Source organism: Theobroma cacao, chromosome 2 (assembly GCF_053813885.1).
Source record: "Theobroma cacao isolate CCN51 chromosome 2, ASM5381388v1, whole genome shotgun sequence".
Lineage (NCBI taxonomy): Eukaryota > Viridiplantae > Streptophyta > Magnoliopsida > Malvales > Malvaceae > Theobroma > Theobroma cacao.
In genome coordinates, this window is record NC_142640.1 from 5,613,851 (window position 1) to 5,629,572 (window position 15,722).

At 34.3% G+C, this 15,722-nt stretch overlaps 2 protein-coding genes and 1 pseudogene across 4 annotated transcripts; 2 read left to right on the forward strand and 1 right to left on the reverse strand.

Annotated features, from left to right (window-relative positions):
- Window positions 1–890: 890 nt before the first annotated feature.
- LOC18608010 (Pseudouridine synthase family protein) lies at window positions 891–4,483 on the reverse strand. 3 transcript variants are annotated; one of them, XM_007042472.3, is made up of 10 exons: window positions 4,065–4,483; window positions 3,901–3,972; window positions 3,687–3,824; window positions 3,544–3,591; window positions 3,376–3,456; window positions 3,022–3,135; window positions 2,811–2,912; window positions 2,492–2,603; window positions 1,577–1,623; window positions 891–1,471 (listed from the first exon to the last, which is right to left on the reverse strand). In XM_007042472.3, exons 1-10 carry the CDS (start codon window positions 4,422–4,424, stop codon window positions 1,112–1,114), a joined length of 1,434 nt encoding a protein of 477 aa, XP_007042534.3. In that variant the 5' UTR covers window positions 4,425–4,483; the 3' UTR covers window positions 891–1,111. The 3 variants fall into 3 exon arrangements, with proteins under 3 accessions (XP_007042534.3, XP_017969964.2, XP_017969965.2); XM_018114475.2 differs by having other exon boundaries at window positions 3,376–3,591; XM_018114476.2 differs by lacking the exon at window positions 2,811–2,912 and having other exon boundaries at window positions 3,376–3,591.
- A 5,859-nt stretch (window positions 4,484–10,342) lies between these two features.
- Window positions 10,343–10,946, forward strand: LOC148763956 (uncharacterized). Its single transcript, XM_088803930.1, has one exon. The coding sequence runs from the start codon at window positions 10,384–10,386 to the stop codon at window positions 10,594–10,596; it is 213 nt and encodes a 70-aa protein (XP_088660056.1). The 5' UTR covers window positions 10,343–10,383; the 3' UTR covers window positions 10,597–10,946.
- Window positions 10,947–11,800: 854 nt separating this feature from the next.
- Window positions 11,801–13,600, forward strand: LOC18608013 (UDP-glycosyltransferase 84B1 pseudogene; annotated as a pseudogene).
- The last annotated feature ends 2,122 nt before the right edge of the window (window positions 13,601–15,722 follow it).

Here is a 15,722-nt window from a genome sequence, read left to right on the forward strand (position 1 = left end):
ACATGATATTCGTATAAATAACTAGTGACACTGAGGATTGGAAACTAGCTGGAAATAAGTGATGTTTTATGATGGAGCCAGTATACATACTATCCACATGTTTGGATCACGAATCTTGACCTAGTGATCAGGACCCACTTTTCTAAAAAAAAAAAACTTTGTAACTTGTAATTCTAAAGTTTATATTTCTTCACTTCTTCGAATCTGCTTTTATCCATATATATATATATACTTATCCTGAAATTTTTGTTTAAAATTATATGTCAATATCCTTTTAAAAAATTATATATCAGTACCAACTTATTCAATCTTTTCTTAGTCAGTACGATCATTCATTATCTTTACACTGAAGGCATTAATAATTTGAGGTTAGGGACGAGATAGAGATTGGGGGAAATAATTTTATATAAAAATGAAGTGAATTTCCAGCCCAATAACGAGGTGCTATTCAACGACCCCGTGGAGCTGAATACTGATTCCACAATAACGACGTGCTATTCAACTACCCAATTGGAATAAAATTATTGTAAACTGAGGCACCAAATGGAGGAGCAGAGATGAAGAACCATCTTTCAATATAAGCTATGATTGAACTGCATCATCTTCAAGAATCAAGATCCCTCAAGGTAGGTCAAATAACCCAAAACAGTGAAAACATATGCAGAAATGATATAATAAGTATTGTCAAGCAGGCTTTTTGTCTTGCTCGTTGAAATTTTGTAGCAATTACAATTGGAAACGAACACGTAATACTGATAGAGACACCTAACACTGTGTTTCTTTAAAACAAAATAATATGATGCACTTGAGCATTTATTCAATACTAAGCTCAATAGTAAGACTATTTGAATTACCTTATTCTCCTAACTAAAACCACCTGATTAACAAAATTTTGTTGTATTAACTCTTTTTTTTTAACACTTTATTGCATCAATAATTCAATATTCGCATGTATTTAAACATACAAAAAGATAGTAAACTTTTTTTTTTAAAAAAAAGGAATTAAAAAATATACTCATTCAATAATTTTTTTTTCTCTCTCCTATCAATGTACGAGAAAATTTCTAGTAATTAACAATCGATTGCAAACTTGCAAGTTCCCAACTGTAGCTCAAGAATTCATGATATCCCAACTTTTTTGCATGTATGAAGGCAATGGAGCAACTACTTCGAGGCTTTTGAGTTTTGAAAGATCATGATCTGTAGACAATTGCAGATTTTGCAATGCTTGAGAGACATTTGGAAAGATCATTTCCCTACAGTGAAGGTGTAACCGAGGGCGCTTTGCAGAGATACTTCCGCTGTCCATGTTAAGGCCAAAGGGAAGCATGTTTTCCTCTGGACACTTATCATTTGAGCTCTTTTTAAGATCAGACTCAGGCAAATGTTGCCACCTTCTATGAGCTTGCCACCCATATTTGTAGTCTCCAACAATTGGTGTTCCCAATACCTCCGCACAATGTACTCGAAGCTGCAGTACAAGCATATTGTAGAAAAGGATTTACAGAATGGAATGTGATTTAGGAAAAAGAAAAAAGCAGCAAACATAATGACAGAATATAGCTCGGATACATACTTGGTGCTTTCTACCAGTGAGCGGAGACAGCTCTAACCATGTGTAGCCTGCATTGATATCAATAGCATAAGAAGTGCATGCAAGGCCAGAGTTTCATTTGATACAAAAAACAACAATAACTGTGAAACTGGGAGAACGCTCATATATATGCAATAAGTTAAACAATATTTTCATTTAGTATATTGTATGAGGCGAAATGCACAAAGATAAGCACAATGGAAACTTAAACAGCTGAAGTAAATGGCAACAAGTCCTTCAAGTAAAACATTTCTTTAGATGGTCAACTGCATTTCTCATAACTCACAAATCACAATCCTTTCCTTCAGCACCAAACAAGCTTGCTTGCATGTATATGGCATGAGAGAGAGTGATAAGCTAAATGAAGCTAAATAAGCTTCTCTTATAGAAGGATAGGGTAGAGATATAGGAAGGTAAAGGAATGTGTCCCCAAATTTCCAATTTGCATTTTATGTACCAACTTTGAAAAGAGACCTAGCACTTCTGAATAAATTCTCCACTGAAATCAGCATGTAACAGAGATGAATAGTGGCACATTGCTTTTGCAATATCATTAATTTGCACCAGCGGAATTTATCAGGAATATCACTGCAAGATCGTATACAGTGTGAAGGCAGGTCAATGTTGATATGGACATGTATCTGTCTACCCAAAATGTAAAATGATTAACGAGTTTTAAGAGATAGTAGAAGTAAAATTCATCATTTAAAATGATTATTGTAGTGGCATAAATATGCATGTCAGCATGTGTATGTTTGTATCTGCATGTGTGCACAAACATGAATTTTGCATGAGGTCAAACTTTTAAATATGATAAATAGCATAAGCAGGACAACACTTTGTTCCTAATCTCAAATTCTATACAATTGCATGAAACAAATGTTACAATGATGTTACCATGAGATGTTGTTTTAATGACTTGATACTCTGTTTTTGCACGCTGAGAGGACACAATCTGGGAATTGTCAAAGACGGTGATTCGATCAGATTTTCCATCATCCACCACCACCTATGATCAGCAAAAACCAAGAAATGTTCAGCAAATATAACACATGTGAACTATGATTAAGACATTGTCTACTGGCACATGCATATAGTTTAAGTGTCAAAGCATGATTTAATAGCTGGAGCAAGAGGACAACCTTTTTCGTTTAAAAGTTAGGTCTAAAATAAAAGGAATTCTATAAACAACAGTTAGAATAAAAAATATTCTAACCTTCCGAAGTGGAGCTACAATCATTCCCTTGGGGCGTCTTGGAGACCCAATGACAAGTGCCCAATACCTCTTTTGCAAGATTCTTTTCTCATTGTCAACATCCTTAAAACAGAACAGACTAAATTTAGCAATAAGTGAACCAATGACATTGCATTTCTACTGATTATTTAAGACGTCTAACAGAAAGCAAGTATAGACGTAAGAATGTTACATCTTTTGATGCATCATTTGTTTCCTCACGAAATACAGAATGAAGAATTGTTGCACTTATTTGTGTTCTCCCCATCACCAATATGCCACTGCTATCTCTGTCAAGTCTGTGCACCTAATAAATGCAAAAGATGTTCATGGCAAGAAAAAGAATTCTAAAATTAACCAAATATGTAAGTAGTCTTATAAAATGCATAAGTCAAATTTATTATCCAACTACTTTCAAGCAGTATGAAATAAAATCTGGTGAATTTGAGTTCACATTGGTGTCTTCGTTGCAACTTGATTTGACTAACACATGTACAAATTGGATTTAGAAATATGCAGGTAACAAAGCTCAGTTATGTTCACTCACCAGCCGAGGTGGTTCTGAGTAATCAAAACATAAACAGGCTGCTGCCAGTTTATCTAAACTCCATTTGATTCCAATACCACCCTGTTTAAAGTACAATAACATAGCCAGTAATATAAAAACAATGAGAAATACAAAGAGGGACAACAAATCAAAAATCTGATGGCTTACTTGAACTGGCATCCCCGGAGGCTTATTGAGAACAATAATGGCAGGATCCTAACATCAAATTGGATGCTGGATCATAAGTTAGAAATGAGAATATGAGATAGCTTAAATCCACTATACCAACTTAGGCAGTTTAGGTTAAGAACCTTATAAAGCTCCAGACCTCGAATAAAGTTCAATTCTTCTTCAGTGCAGCCACTTTCTTGTTTCTCCTCTCGAAACTCTCTGACACTAAAAGGAAGAAAGATTCTATCTCCAATGTTCAACGCATCCTTTGCCCCTACCTTTCCAAGAATTTCAAACATCAGGGGAAAAACCCTTCTCCACACATAAAAATGAAGCAACTTCAAATAAAATTACCCTTTTAAGTTGAACTGTTTGTACTTGGCAACCATCACCAGCAACTTCCAGGACATGGGATTCTCTTCGAACCTGTGTAAATGTATTGAAAAGTTATCTACTTTAATTATTAAAAGAAAAATATTTACATATGATTAAAGGCTTAAATATGATATAAACCAAACCTGTCTTAAGCGAAATAGCTTTTGTACTAGGCTTCTGGGCAGCTCCGGGCAGCATCTCATTACCCACTTGACCGCCGTCGTTTCATTGGCGGCTTTCGAATGGGGTTTTCCGGATAGTTTGGCTCCCAATACAGAGGCGTTGACGGTTTTAGTAAATGGGGGTAGCGTGAACCATTTGTTTTTCTTTTTCTTTTCACTATTTCCGTCATCCTTTAAGTGTTCGGCTGACAATTCGTTGGTTGTACTATAGTGATATCGGAGCTGGTGGAAGGCTGATACAATAAGTCCATTGCCGCCGTGTGTGGCGGGTGGTCGTGAAGATCGTAGGAGGCGGCGGAGAAGATTGGGGCCCACCAACATCGCCCGTGACTTTCTGGTTGGGAGGACTTTGGGGTTTTGGGTTTATGGAAAGGAGGGCTTTAAGTTTTAATTGAATTGGTAAATTCCAAGTTGGGCTCCCGCTAAATGTAGGCTATGTAGCACTGGACTGGCCTTCAGCCCAATTGGATGCTCAGCCTTCTCAGTAGTTTGGGCCGGCTTTTCTAGAATTTATTACTATTTAATTTAACAATATCAACAATAAATTCAGGAGTTACCAAAAAAAAAATCAGTATTACATAGTTTTTAAGAAAAAAATCTGATGTTTTAATAGTAAAATAGTCACAATCCTACTAATGTTACTAATGCATTGTTAGAACTGTACAAATTTTTTTATATATATACATGAAATTTTACAAGTCAAATCAATTACAATGTACTAATAATTTATAATATATGGACTGGCTTAAACATAGACAATTTGCAAACCTGTAGGTTGCTTTGATGAAACTATGAGGAGCTGACACAGGATACTTTGATTAATATGATAATTTCAAAGAATTAATACAAGGGGAAAACCTAGTATATATTCGGTTGATATTGAGAGAGAGAGAGAGAGAGAACAGGTTAATACTGTAACAGTGATCACTAGTATGAAAAGCAATGAGAGAAATACAAATATAATGTATACAAAAATTGAAGAAGGAAGGCAAGATAATTGCTTTGCATCCGATATGATATTATTCTTAAGTAAATATTGATTACAACAGTTATTTTATTTTATTTTTGCTTACATAGGGGACAGAATATTAATACCCAAAATCTTTAAGTAACATAAAAATATGTAGCCCCTTCCTAAATATATCTAGCTATATTTAACAAAAATCCGAACAACATCGAGTATTGGATTCAAGAACGTCAAATAGACAAAGTGAAAAAGAAGGATGAAGGAGTTGAATCAACCGTCCAACAGGCTAGGGGTGTACGCGGCTGAAATGGAGAAATCCCTCTTCCCGGCGCGGACCAGAGCCTTGGGTAGAACCCTGACTGGGTGATTCACTAGATTTATGTCCTGGACCACTGGGGCTTGGCCCAGATCGCTTCATGGTCTGAATAGACGATCCCCACTCCGTTACTCCGTGGGAGCTTGAAAACCTGAGTCCTCTCAGTGATTGAGCATCAGTTTTGGAGATGACAAGAATGCTCAAGAAGAGGAGGAGACAAGCAACAGCATTCATCGCACGTACTTGTCCTTGTCCATCCATCTTTCGGTAGAAAGAAGAGTTGGCTGGTTTTGCATGAATATCATACAACCAAAATTACGAGTTTTAAGTCTTTTATACTACTTGGATGAGTGTCATGAATTGCTTAGTCCAAACAACATGTGAGTTTTAGTTTTTCCAACTAAAAATAATCCCAAGTAGCCAGAATTTTTGGGCCAGTTTGAGGAAACCAAAAAATGGGAATCAAATTAAGTTATGTGTTGATACTTGGATGTTTATACACAGATAATAAATCAAATATTGCCACGCATTAATTGAAAAAAAATTAACATTTATTAGATTAAACACATCAAACATAAGTGCACTAAATCGTGTTTATATCAATTTATACAATATTATAATTAAGTAAATTATAAATTATACCAAAACTCATAAGTCCATTAAAATTAACATTTATGAATAACGATTTTAAATGATTTTTTTATAATAATATTATTATAATAGGCTTATCAAAATACTGTTTATTGGTAGCATCCAAACCAAATTTCTTAGAATTCTAGATTTTCTCTATGTCTAGATGCATCCCCCCACACCCTTTGAATTTCTTTGTTTTCCCTTCTTCCTTTCCAATGACCCAAGTGTAAAGATCTTTTACGTATCATATTCAACTATATAGAACATATATTGTTTGGTAAAGTCGATGAAAATAAGTTGCTATGTGCCTTTTAGAATTTAATTACCAACCTCTATGGAAAAGGGAATTCTAAATTTTTCCGCAAAAAGCAAAAAGAGGGTTTGGTTCCCATTTCCCCATAATATTTTTTCCATCCAAAACGATGGATTCCGAATTTGTTTGACTTACTAGTAAGAAACCAAAAAAATCCCCGGGATTTTGATGCAAAGTTTCTCCAATTTTGTCATTGGGATCATGAATTTCAGTAACTTATAGCTAATGTTGCTCAAGCCACAATGCTCTTTCCTCCCGGTTGTGACCTCTATCGGCAGCATATCCTTCAATCTCACGTTATTAGTATGTGCTATGGAATTATGAGCCTGATCACGTGCAATAGCATTAGTCATATCTCGTACTTGATGACATAAACTTAAAAGTCCAAAAATTCCTGATAAGTTTAATGAAACATTGCAGATCACTTAACCATCCTCGGATTTCTCTTGAAAGTGATACAATCCTACTTTGGTTTAACTTCCACGTAAGTTCTGGCAAACAAATTTCGTTCTTTTATCCTAACAGTATAACATAGAAATTTTGAGTCGTTTTCACAAAGTGTTGGCGATGTTTTAAGTTGTCAAGCCAACAATTATTTCAATCAATATCAGCAAAGATCCCATTCCCGTGGATTTCTTGGCAATGTAAGGTAGTGGATTGATTCCAATTTCGATGGATAACGAGAACTTAACAGGGAAAATAGTAGGAAGCGATTACCCTTGCCAGACTTAGATGTCAAACCAGATTCAAGTTAGGTCAATGCACAATCGACTGTTTATGAGAAGCCCGCAGTTGAAAATTATCCTAATAATTGATAAAATTTGTTTGTTCATATATGATGTTCATGATGTTATCATAAATTTCACGTCAATTGATTTTAAATTAAAAATTCATCTTAAATTTAATAAGATAAAAGAATACTCATTTACATTCAAAAAGTTTTCTTTTTATTATTGTTCCTGATTGACTTGGCGTACTTTTAAAGAATCTTGTGTGAAAATAGTAGATATAGGTGAGTTGGCCGCTTGGCCTAAACATTCTGTTGCTTGCCCAAACTAGTGTTATAATAGGCTTGTTGCGTGTGGAATAATACAAATAATGATTCAAGCATAATCTTCAAATAATCAAAAGTTTTATTTCCTTGTATTTTTAATGATTAATAGATCTAATAATTCCCCTTATATATACATAAAAAGTAATTTCATGCTGTTGGTTTTACGTTAGCAAAAAGCTCAATCATATGAAGATAGGAGTTTGCCAGGCTTGGATGGTCAATAGCTCGCCCATCACTCTTAACACTATGAGAATAATGGAATCCTTAATAGTGGGTTTGTAGATATTTGATTTTGATTAATACATATTTTATTTTTTTAAAAAGAAATTTATAGTATAATATTATATAGGGAATAATGTGAACAATCATTACAAGTGAAATATTATTTTATGCAAAACAATTAAAACAAGCGAACTACAAGTGCTGCTTCGTATAGAATAACTAGAATAAGTGAAGCATTATTTTACGCAAAACAATTAGAATAAGTGAAACACTATTTCACATGAAATAATTAATAAAAGTAGAATAACTATTTCGCATAGAATAACCATTTCACATGAATGACAATGAAAGCAACCTGAAATAAGTAGTAAGATTCATAGGCTACTTTCACCTTCAGATATTTCGAAGGGTTTAGTTTGATGGTTCAAATATAGAGATAGTTAAGAAGTCTTCTTTTTAATATTTTCCTAAAATACAAATATTTCATCCTCTTATCTTGTTCTCGTATACTAATTCACATACACTTTCTTTTCTTATACCTATTTACATACAGCTTCTTTTATTGTACTTGATCACGCATAGTTTCTTTTCTTATACCTTTTCATGTATATATTTTTTCTGATACCTTCTGCTCAAGAATAAGTCTTATTACACCTAATTACTTCAATGATCGTATAATAGATTTTTAATCGTTGCTTGATATTAACTATTAATAATAGTTACCTAACATTAAAGCTCTTCTTAATAAAATCATTTATTACGTGCATTAAAATCTTTTCTTGTAACTGTTATTTTTGACATTATATATAAAGCCTTTACAATTCATTAGGAGGCTTCTTTTTCCTCTAGAGCTAACACATTCTTTTCAAGAACTTTTTTTTCTAAATTATATTTCTAATTCTCTTGTACTCCTTAATTCTCTTTTTATTCTCTTTCACTTATTACGACATTTAATATTTTATAAATTATTCTGATCTTTTTCTCTATCGTCTCTTACTAATCGTTTATTTATTTGTAACGTTTTTTCTCTTTATCACAATAATCCTTTTTACAAGGTCCACATTAGCACAATCTTCATCGCAACCGACCAACGGCCGTGCTCACCAATAGGAGAGAAGTGATCCTCTGTATATCTGTGGGCAGAAGCACAATCTCCATTCTGATTCAAACTCTGAAAAGCTAGTAGTATTTCAATTTCATAGACTAACTTGTGGCCCCAAATTAGAAAATTGCATGTAAGTTTGAAAGCTTAGTTAAAGTTGTGGGCTACGGAGTAAGGACGAAGGAGCAATGGCTTGCTTTCCTTTTCATAAGGAGCCAATAGGTCCATTTTTTGTGCTCATCTTTTGTGATGATGGGTGATTGAGATCCATCAAATCTTACTGGAGTCTACTCTGCACAACAGTTTCAGGCTGTTAAAAGAAGAATTTGGAATTTGACTGTAAAAAAGCCAAAGATCCAGGAGGGGTGAACAGCTGGAAGAGCAGACATTGTTTTCTGTGGGGTCTTTAAGCTTTTTTCACTAGTGAAATGGTTCCACCATCTGAATCTGCCTAAAGACTCTGTTGGCACAATTATTTGGGTCGTTTCTTTTTCAACTCAGAATGTGGGTTTTTAACCAAAAACATTAGTGTGGTTACTGTTGCATATTCCCTTGCTGGTGAATACAGATTTTTTTTTTTTTAATAATTGAAAGAAAAAAGATTTAAATTTTATTTTTTAAGTAAAAGATAATGTACCGATTAATAAATTAAATATTAAAATACTGTAATGAATCGAGGTTAATTTTATTTTTTGAAGGATTTTGGATCTTGATAAACATTCTCAGAACCAAAAGATCTCATCTTTCCTTTTCGCCTTCAGAAATTCTTCCTTGAATATGATTACGGGCATCATCATTGTAAAGCAACGGAGCGGTCGTGATTGAAAGCATCATTTCTTAGTTTTTGGCTATAACTAGTGTCGGCAAAACGAACATGTCTGTAAGTCTACACACACCTGCAAACACCACACTCATGAACAAACTGCTTTTATCAATAACCGGAGAAGTTGAAGGTAATCTCGACACTTGACAGATATTGAAGATTTCTGATTGTGTTAATTAAAACCTTGTTACATATACCTTTTGTTGGAAGTTCATATGGTCAGGAATGAGCTAGGCTAAAGTGCCAATATTCAAGCAACTCCAAGAGAAGTTAGAAATTTTACTGGTCATAAAATTTGTGGAATTTATTTGTTTGGAATCAAATGAAGCCATTCATTTTCATGATGTTTTCAGTATTTAGCTTCTCCTAATTGCACACGCCACGGCGTGATCATGGCCAAAAAAAGCAGAGACCTGGTAAATCTTGCGGCAGAGACTGATAGTTGTCACCTGTGGGATACCGGGGCACGGAATTTGTGCGTAATAATTTGATTTTGAGCGCAACAAAGTCTCATTTTGACTTGTTCATTCTGTCATTGTTGCAGACCAAACTTCTACTTTTGCCTTCAAAAATCTCAAAATCTCACCCCCTGATGAACCTGCCTTCTTGGTTTCCTGGCATTGAACCTAAGCGGCGGCATCTCAACAAATTCAAATTGACACATGATTTTGAACAGGGGATTGTCACACGGCAAAGCCTCCTAGTCAAACAAGCCCACCAGTAATATTAAATGACAATTTCATCTTAAATACTACCATAAATAGGACTTCACAGTCCTACTCTTCTATGCAATCAGTCTTCGTTGAAACTAATATATATCAAAGAACATTAACTGGTGAGCAGATTAAACATGGGCAAAAGATTCTTCATTCTCTTTTTTCTTCTTCTTTCTCTCTTGTTGAGTTCTATGCTGTCTGCAACGGAGGCGAGGGCATTGAGAGGGTTGTCTCTTCGTGCTGTGAAGGTTTCGGGGCCAAGCCCGGGTGTCGGACACAGATACAAAAATCTTCAAACTATTGGACTCGAGAACTCTGGTCCTGGCCCTGGTGAGGGACATAAGTAAATCAGTGGCGATAACAAGTGAATGCAATATTGTTTCATTTCTTTTTCTCCTCCTCCATTTTTTCCCCTCCTCTTTCTTAGGTTGTTTAGTCATAAGTACGTGCATACATTTGATGAAATTTTGGTGCACGACGTCTAATGATAGTAATTACGTATTTGAGGAATTAAGGAAAGCAGATTGTCTTAGTTAATTACATTGCATTTTTCTTCATGAAAAGGCCAAAGTTGTTGGCACTAAGTGCTCTTCAATGGTGATGATTGTGCTATATATATATATATATTTATGCCCTTGTGGCGAAGCCTCTTGTAATATCCATGTGTCTTAATGTATCATTGAACATGTTTACCTCCTTTAATTCTTTTTTCCATAACTAATTCTTGCAACGATTAGTCATCCTGTTTTACAGTAGCTTACCATATGCAGCTGAACAAATCATGGTGCTACATAATGATCTGTCTAATATTTTAAATATCTGGTGCCAGCAACTTAGCACACACTGCACTGAGCTTACAAAATGCATATCCTAGGAGCCAGAACCCGGGTCCCCAGTTAGCACCAGATGCGGCCCTAGTTATAATTTGAGCCCGTTAATTAAGCTGATATGGGCCAAGATTTCAGTCTGGGAACATTTTGGGCATGGCCCATGGTGCAAGCCGATGGGTGATTTAAATGGCCTAATGTCTCTTAACTTCAATGGCTTCTTTTATCTTGGATTAATTAATTTATATCCCCTTATATCTCATTAAAAATTCTGGGCCCAAATTTGGTTTTTTCGAAACGAATCTACAAGTACAACATCCAGACATGGTTCCTGCATTGTCATGCATATCATGTACAACATAAGTGCAATATCCAATTAGAAACTGTTTGCTCCCCTCTCCTAATTTTATAAGAGAGGTCGATGCTGCCATTGGCTGCGGACAGGAAGCTTTGGCAGCAGTTGACTTTGACTTTTTCTTCTCTTTTCTTAATTTCATGTTTAATTGATTTATTTTTAATTAAGCGCCTCCGAGCTTAAGAGCTCAATAAGGGTTCATTTAGTCAATGTCTTTGGTTTCCAAAGTTAAAAAATTGTCTATCAACTTATAAGATCAAATAAAAAATAAAATAAATAAAAAATTAAAAAGGAGCCCGAACAAAAAAAAAAATGTCTACAATATGTACATGTATGCGCCAATATATAGGTTATACAGGTAAGCCAAGTGCTACAATTTCGAGCTTTGCGATTTATTGCAACTGCCTTTGTTTCGACAACCAACAGCTTGTATCCCATTCTTAGATTCTACAAGTTCAACCACTCCTTGCCTTGGAGGCTAGAGCCTTATCTTTCTCTCTCGCTTTCGCCTGATTGGAGTGTGTATCTATCCATCCATGGCGTTGAAGGAAGGTAGCAAACAAGAAACCCATGTACTCATGGTGACATTATCATCGCAGGGTCACATTAACCCCATGCTCAGGCTAGGCAAACGCCTGGTTGAAAAAGGCCTTCATGTCACGCTTGCCACGACCGAGTTCGGTGGCCAGCGAATGCTTAAAGCCTCCGCTATCAGCAGCACCACCGGGCCCAACTTCATCTCCGGAATTCGACTTCTCTTTTTCCCCGACGGATTTAGCCTAGACTATGATCGCTCCAACAATTTAGACCACTACATGGAATACCTAGCAAAAATTGGACCAGTTAACCTCTCGAACCTTATTAAAGAATATTACCACGATGCCGACAAGAAACTCTCTTGCATCATTAGCAATCCGTTTGTTTCATGGGTTGTCGACGCAGCCTTGGCAAATAGAGTCCCTTGTGCCTTGCTTTGGATCCAACCTTGTTCACTCTATGCTATTTACTACCGCTTTTACAACAAGCTAAATCCATTTCCTACCTTAACAAACCCTGACATGCGTATCGAATTGCCAGGTTTGCCTTTGTTGCACAGCCACGACTTGCCTTCGTTTGTTCTGCCAACAAACCCCTTTCGTAGTTTCCCTCGGTTATTGTCTGACATGTTTCAAAACATGAAGAGGCATAAATGGGTGTTGGCCAATTCATTCTTCGAGCTAGAAAAAGAAGTCATTGATTCTATGGCTGAGCTTTGTCCAATACAACCAGTTGGTCCACTGGTGCCTCCTTCGCTGCTTGGTGAAGACCAGAGTCTTGATGCTGGTATCGAGATGTGGAAACCAGACAAAACCTCCTTAGAGTGGCTAAACAATCAACCACCTGCTTCAGTTATATACGTATCATTTGGTAGCATAATAGTCTTGCCAGTCAAACTAATGGAAGTAATAGCAACTGCTCTCAAGAACACCAACCATCCATTTTTGTGGGTGGTGAAGCGACCAGAATTCCCATCAGCTGATGGAGCAGGCGAGCTACCCCTAGGGTTCGAAGAAGAAACCAAAAATCAAGGGCTTATCGTCCCATGGAGTCCACAAACAAAAGTTTTAGCCCACCCATCAATCGCATGTTTTATGACACACTGCGGATGGAATTCCATGTTAGAAACGTTGGCAGCAGGTGTGCCAGTGATTGCATATCCGCAGTGGACTGACCAGCCGACAAATGCCAAGCTTATTGTCGATGGTCTCAAGGTTGGTCTTAGACTCCAACCTGGCGCTGATGGACTTATCGGCAATGAAGACGTGGAGAACTGTATAAAACAAATTCTTAGAGGACCAAAATCTGAAGATTTGCCGAAAAATGCTGCAGTATTGAAGCAGGCAGCCCGTGAGGCAGTGGCCAGCGGGGGCTCCTCAGATCGGAATATACAGTTGCTTGTGAATGAGATTGTTGGGAGTTCTTGAACTAGGTTGGTCCCTCGGAGATGATTATAATGTTCCATGAAGAAGAGAGGAGCGTGCTGTTTCAATTTGATTGTTCTGCTTCGATATTGTAATGTTGCATTAATTAATTATTGTACAACACAAGATAATGACATTGTGTCATTGTGTATATTAATTGTATGGCGTTAGACTTATATTATTTAAGAGTATGTTGCCAATTTTATTATCTCGAGATACAAACATGTTAGCTGGCTTGTATTTGTTGTGACTTGTGGAGTTTAAAAGAGGAGAATCAATTCCCTCTGCATTAATAGGTAGAAAAAATTAATTCTTCTATATTAATAATATATTTATACTCATATTTTTTTATGAATTTAGTAGAGTATGTATTGGTGCAAATAAGGTTTAAATGGAATTCAAGAATTGGTACAATTGATTTTAAGACGAAGTTTTTAATAGACACTATTTTTAAAATTTATTTCGTCTTCACTACTCGATTTGCAAAGAAAAATAATGCAAATAGTTTTAAAAATATAATAAAGCCAGCATCTAATTTTGTTTTTGTTTGCAAAGTTATTCGACTTTTGAGCTTACTTTTTACAAGAAGTAGATTATAAGAAATTTAGATTTTTTTTATAAATGATGGAAACTCAAGTGTTTATGTTTATAACACTTCTATTGTTTTTTATTTTTTTGCTCATATCTTATTTGTTTTTGGTGTATCAACATGGTTGGCAGTAAGTTTTTTATATATACTTACAAGTGCGTATTCTCAAAGACACAACCATTTCATCAACGTATCTCTTTATCTTAAAAATACCTTTGCAGCAAGACACAATCATTGGATAAAGGTCAAGGGTGGAGCAAGGCAACTTTTGTTGGGTTGCTAAAGACAAAGAGAAATAAGGGTTAAAAATTTTTAAAATTAATATATTGAACTTAATCAAAAATAAAAAAGAATTTATAATAAATAATAATTTTATATAATATGTAAATCAAAAAGAATAAGAAAAAATATAATAGTCTTTTAGAAAAGTTGTGCTTGATGTTTAAAGAATAAAATGTGTTTTAGTAGTGAGTTACAAAAAGAGAATAAAATAAAAATAAAAAGACAATACTTGTTGGCTCCAGCTTCATAACATGTGCAACCCATCAAGACTCGTATTTATGCACTATGCTAATGGTTTGAAAATTTGATAGAGATTCTCTGTGCTAGTCGATAAATCAAGATCAGAGAAATGAATTGATTTTCTTTTTAGTATTGATGTATAATTAGAGTGAGGCTTGCCCAAATAAGAACAATACCTAATGCTTGTTGAGATTTTTTGTAAACCAAAGAGCTTCATATAGAGATTGTGTAGGAGCCATGTGTTTCAAAAGGAAATGGCTTTGAATTTTGGTTGTTCTTGTTGATAGACTACTAAGTTTTAGGTGTATTTTGTTTTATTATATGCAGCTTATCTCATATTAAGGACATGTTTTATATATTTTTGCTGTAATACTACCAAAATGAGATAGCTTTTGTACACATCCATTAAGTAATGAAATTTCATTGAATACTTAAAAAAAAACAAAAAAGAAGAGAAAGAAAAAAGAAGAAAGAGAAAGAGATGTAGAGAAATTTAAAAATTAAGATAAAGTTGAGTAAGACTTACGATATCATTTTATTATTATTTATTTATATTTAATTATTAAATAAAAAAATTATTTTAAAGGAAATTAAATATATATAATAATTAAAATATTAAAATTTTTAGAGGATCACAACCCTAATAAATATACTATCTTCTACCCTTGATTAAATATATATATATATATATATATATATATATATATATAATGAATAAAATATTTTAAAAATTTTGGGAGCCCATGACCCCCATCACTTAACTACTCTCTTGATAAAGTTATTGTTTTAATAATTACTTTATAAAAAGACAATCATTCATTCTATAAGATATAATCTTTAAGTTATAATATGAAAAAATAATTTTTTATATTTAAATTTTTGAGGTGTAGTGTTTTTTAATTGTCTAATTTAAGTTACAATATGACAAAATAACTTTTGATATCTAAACTTTTGAAGTATAGTATTTTTCAATTGTCTCATAACCTTTGCATTTAAAAGTATTTTTCTAACATGTCATTTTACAGAAAAATATAATTATTCATATGAAAAATCTATTTACAATTCAATAATCGTATTATCTCATGCTACGTTATGTAAATTTTTATTTTAAAAATACATCAATGATATGTTTGATAAGTCAATAAGTGAATTTTTACATTTACAAAAACGTTTTTTTAGCATAATAAAAAAAACCCTTTGTGGGAAATCAAAATTATTT

What these genes read in the sequence shown, in the direction of transcription:
- LOC18608010 (XM_018114475.2), bottom strand. Translation starts at nt 4,424, where the DNA reads ATGTTGGTGGGCCCCAATCTTCTCCGCCGCCTCCTACGATCTTCACGA. An exon ending in AAACAGTTCAACTTAAAAGG is followed by an intron (nt 3,825 to 3,900) that starts GTAATTTTATTT and finishes ATTCTTGGAAAG; the next exon opens with GTAGGGGCAAAGGATGCGTT. An exon ending in CATTAAAACAACATCTCATG is followed by an intron (nt 1,624 to 2,491) that starts GTAACATCATTG and finishes ATATCAATGCAG; the next exon opens with GCTACACATGGTTAGAGCTG.
- LOC148763956 (XM_088803930.1), top strand. Translation starts at nt 10,384, where the DNA reads ATGGGCAAAAGATTCTTCATTCTCTTTTTTCTTCTTCTTTCTCTCTTG.